Genomic DNA, 4370 nt, shown 5'->3' with positions numbered 1-4370 from the left:
CTTTGGCGGAGATTGAATCAATCATGCGTTTGAACGGAAGCTCATTTACATTGTTTAAGTTTTGAAACGTGTTATCAATAGTATACTCTTCTATTGGTTAAGATGTGGCTTTTGTTAGATTTTCTATTAATTAATTTTTTTGTTTTACTTTTGTGGAATTCGCGATATTGTAATGTTGTAAATCAATAATAAAGATATTTTTCTCACTATTAATAGGTGAGAGAGAGAGGGAGGGAGAGAGAGGGAGGGAGAGGGAGGGAGGGAGAGGGAGGGACGGAGAGAGAGAGGGAGGGAGGAGGGAGGAGGAGAGGGGAGAGAGAGTGGGAGAGAGGGAGAGAGAGGAGAGAGGGAGAGAGAGGAGAGAGGGAGAGAGAGAGAGAGATTAGTGTTTACGGTATATCCAAAAGTTTTGAGTTTATTGTTTATGATTTATCCGGTAAAGCCAAAGGGTTAGAGTATACTCAAGGGTTTAAGGTTTACCAAGAGTTTAGAGTTTAAAAATTAATGAATGTAATTTGTATATTTTACAATAAAAAATAAAAACTAACAGCAAAGTAGATTGCATTATATCTTGAATTAAATAATGTTAAGAAGATTTATAGTTTTCAACCACAAATAATGAATCATAACTATGTGATTATTATACATATAATATATATTATGCATATACATGTCATTGTATGTAAAAATTAACTAACCATGTAAAATTAAACTAATCATAATATTAATATCCGCATATGCGATAAAATATCCGCATATGCGATACAATATCCGCAGTCACTCCATAGGGAGCTGGATATTTAATCGCCGAGTTAATAGTTTTGATAAGCTGACAGAGTCTGATTCGAAAATCACCGGCTACAATTCGTATCTTCTCTTTGCTCAACCCATTTCTAACATTATTTATTCCATATCTATTACATATTTTGAAATTTTTATTCCATATTTTGAATTTTTATGTCCTTAATTACATTTTGAAATGGTAAAAGAGGGTTTCAATGGGAATGTAGTGATAATATAAAATATGTTACCTCTGAAACTATACACTATTTATTCCAGATTTTGAAAATAAAATATCTTCTTAAACATACAAATTATTTTGGAACGTTGCAATTATACGTACACACAATAAATACCTCTTGATACTGAAGTTACTTTGTTCCATCTCGTCCATGTAAAATATTGAGTACCAACATTTTTTTGTACCTGATGCTTTTTCACAAGGGCAGTGGTATTATGATATAAAATTCGTTACTTATAAAACTATGTACTACTTAGTTAATAATTTGAATATGTCTATGTTCGCACAGAGTGCGAGCCGGCCACCTAGTTATAAATAAGTGATAAAACTAAGGAGTAATCTAATTTTGTACTTCCTTTTTAATAGATTAGATTACACCCAATAACATAAAAAAACAAAAATTAAATAAGTAACCAAAAACACTCTCTCTCTCTCTCCGCTTTTCTGTTTTTATCTCTCTTTAGCATCTGTCTGAAAAAGTATTTTTTTTTGTTTATTTAAATAAGTTCTATTTAAAATATATGTTTTTTTTGGGTCAAAAATGTTTTAAATGTATATTTGCAAAGCATACAAAGAAACGAATAATCTGGATCGTGGACACATCTAAAACCCTAAAAACCCATTTGGTTGAATAACCCGCCTCCAAAGCGAACAATCAAAGATCTCATCTCATTTTCCCCCAGGAGCTATGAGGAGAGTTACCGGACTCGCTGCGCGCACCATCTCATCCTCCGTCGCCGTCCATCCACGCCTCGCTCATACCACAGCGATGATGACCACGATTCCTTCTTCGGAGCCTCCGTCCCCGAGATTTGGTGGTCTACCCACGCCGTCTTTTGCCGGCGGAGTCGCTGGGATTGTTTTCTTTTCCGCCGCTGCCGCATCGTCCCTTGGTCAGGAAGTCCACGCCAAGGAGATGTCCCATAAATTCAACCCTAAAGAGGTGGTTCTGTATCAGTACGAGGCTTGCCCTTTCTGCAATAAGGTCAAAGGTAATGAATGTTTAGATCCCGATCCAGTTTCATGGGTTCTCGTCTGATTGGTTATTCTCTGTAGCCTTCTTGGATTTCAACAAGATTCCATACAAGATTGTTGAAGTGAACCCTTTGTTTAAGAAAGAAATCAAATGGTCTGATTACAAGAAGGTGCCAATCCTTACTGTTGACGGTGAACAGTTGGTTGATTCTTCAGGTTTGTGCCCATCCTTACTAGGACCACATACATGCTTGCTCTGTTGAGTAATCTTTGTTTCTATTGTGCAGTGATTATCGATAGCTTATTCCAAAGGATGCACCCTGGAATTTCAAAGTCTGAAGATGATGAAGAGACGATATGGCGCAAGTATGATTCTTTTTCTTTCTAATTTTTGGTGACCAATGCAGCTGATAATGAATTTGCCTTTGATAGGTGGGTGGACAATCACCTTGTGCATATTTTGTCACCAAACATATACAGGAGTACTTCAGAGGCTCTAGAGTCCTTTGACTACATCACCACCCATGGTATGGTTACAGACTTACAGTCTTGTTTGCTTGCTCTTTTTGTATTTATATCCTTTTGGATTATAGGTATTGGTCAGTATGTTATAACCAGATGAGTTCTTGGGATTCCTGTTTTTATATGATCGTACAGCTTGTGTAGGAGAGTGTACATCTTGTCTAAGTCCTAATATATTGCCCTGGATAATTATAGGAAATTTCAGTTTCACGGAAAGATTAGTGGCAAAGTATGCAGGAGCAACGGCAATGTACTTTGTGTCAAAGAAACTGAAGAAGAAATATAACATAACAGATGAACGTGCAGCTCTTTATGATGCTGCTGAGACATGGGTCGATGCCTTGAATGGGCGTCCATTCCTCGGTATATCCAACTTTACAACGCAAATTCATAGTCCTCACTTTCTTGATTGGTCCATAATTGTAGCATTTATTTACAGGTGGTTCAAGACCAAACTTAGCCGATCTCGCAGTATTTGGTGTCTTGAGGCCTATAAGGTACCTTAGATCGGGTAAGGATATGGTGGACAACACGCGCATAGGTGAATGGTTTTCTCGTATGGAGAACACGGTCGGAGAGCCTTCTGGGATCAAAGAGTAAAGGAGTTTGCTTTGATTTATATATCTCTAATAAGAAAATGAATTGCATAATATTTCGCGTATTTCATGGCCTAATAATATCTTACGTTTTAGAACTAGAGAAAGAAACCAAAGTAAAAAACTTCTCTTGTGAATGGGGATTTAAAGTACTGTGACATGCATGGTTTTGTCATTCTTGCTTTTGCTAAAAAGTCGTTTGTTGGATTTTCTCTTATTGAACTGTTGAATCAGTAATACAACATTTATATTACAAAAATTTATACTGAACTATTGAAAACCAAAAAAGATTTGTGATTTTGTGTGGAAGCGAAATTTTTTTTTTCTTGTATTTTTCAATTGCTTTTGATGTGTTTTAATCTATATCCCATAATGTAATAATATTATTTCTCAACTCTCAACGATTCGACAACATTCGAGAATGGGAATATGGAAAATTGGCTCTAAAAGGCAAAGTGGGGGTTTACTTCTCCCAATAGACCAATACTCGAAAATTAGTTAACCAATACTGGGAATATGGAAAATTGGTGAAATTTTTACATTATAAAACACATTATGTCTTTTATTTTACAGGATCAGACATTTTGCACATGCCGTCCACTTTATCTATGTGCAATATCTCACATACCTTCAAAACTAATCTAACCAGAGACTCCATTTTCCAGTATCTAACTATAGTTAACCCACCCCCAACAACACATGTCTTAAATTAGAATGTCAAAAAAAAAAAACAAAACCACAATCTCTTTCCCTACGATTTTTGAAAGCAGATCATTGCGGTGGAGACCATGGCTTGACTGTATCCTAAACTCAGCAACTAGAAGTTTGTGTTCTCAACTATGTATTCTAATGTTTGTCTTATCCATCTATCTGTGTATCCAAACTCAGCACCTTATGCTTTGTCACCACTCATGATGTTGCTCTTAACTATGTCTTCTAAATTATGTTTTTTTGGTCATTTATCTCTATTTGTTGTCCAAACTCAGCACCTTCGGCTTTGTCTCTACCAATGCAGTTAATCTTAACTATTTCCTACAACTCGTGTTAATACTGTTGACCAAACTCAGAACCTTGATGTTTAGTCTTTCCAACAAAACTTCTTTTAATATATTTTCTACCAAAACATTTATACACCCTTTCCCGTCCACATCCAAAGTAACCACAAAATCTTTGTCATATTTTACATTTCCAAAATCTATATACCACATAAACCATCTATATTATTCTCTTCGGTTATTTATTAACTAATATTGTCT

General features: G+C 35.6%; 1 protein-coding gene across 1 annotated transcript; it reads left to right on the top strand.

Moving 5' to 3' along the window:
• The first annotated feature begins 1590 nt into the window (after positions 1–1590).
• Positions 1591–3358, top strand: LOC103848542 (prostaglandin E synthase 2). Its single transcript, XM_009125428.3, has 6 exons — positions 1591–2013; positions 2078–2212; positions 2284–2362; positions 2429–2523; positions 2714–2881; positions 2958–3358. The coding sequence occupies exons 1-6, from the start codon at positions 1710–1712 to the stop codon at positions 3116–3118; spliced, it is 942 nt and encodes a 313-aa protein (XP_009123676.1). The 5' UTR covers positions 1591–1709; the 3' UTR covers positions 3119–3358.
• The last annotated feature ends 1012 nt before the right edge of the window (positions 3359–4370 follow it).

Source organism: Brassica rapa, chromosome A02 (genome assembly GCF_000309985.2).
Source record: "Brassica rapa cultivar Chiifu-401-42 chromosome A02, CAAS_Brap_v3.01, whole genome shotgun sequence".
Lineage (NCBI taxonomy): Eukaryota > Viridiplantae > Streptophyta > Magnoliopsida > Brassicales > Brassicaceae > Brassica > Brassica rapa.
The sequence above is the reverse complement of the archived record's forward strand: the minus strand, read 5'-3'. Positions and strand labels throughout refer to the sequence as shown.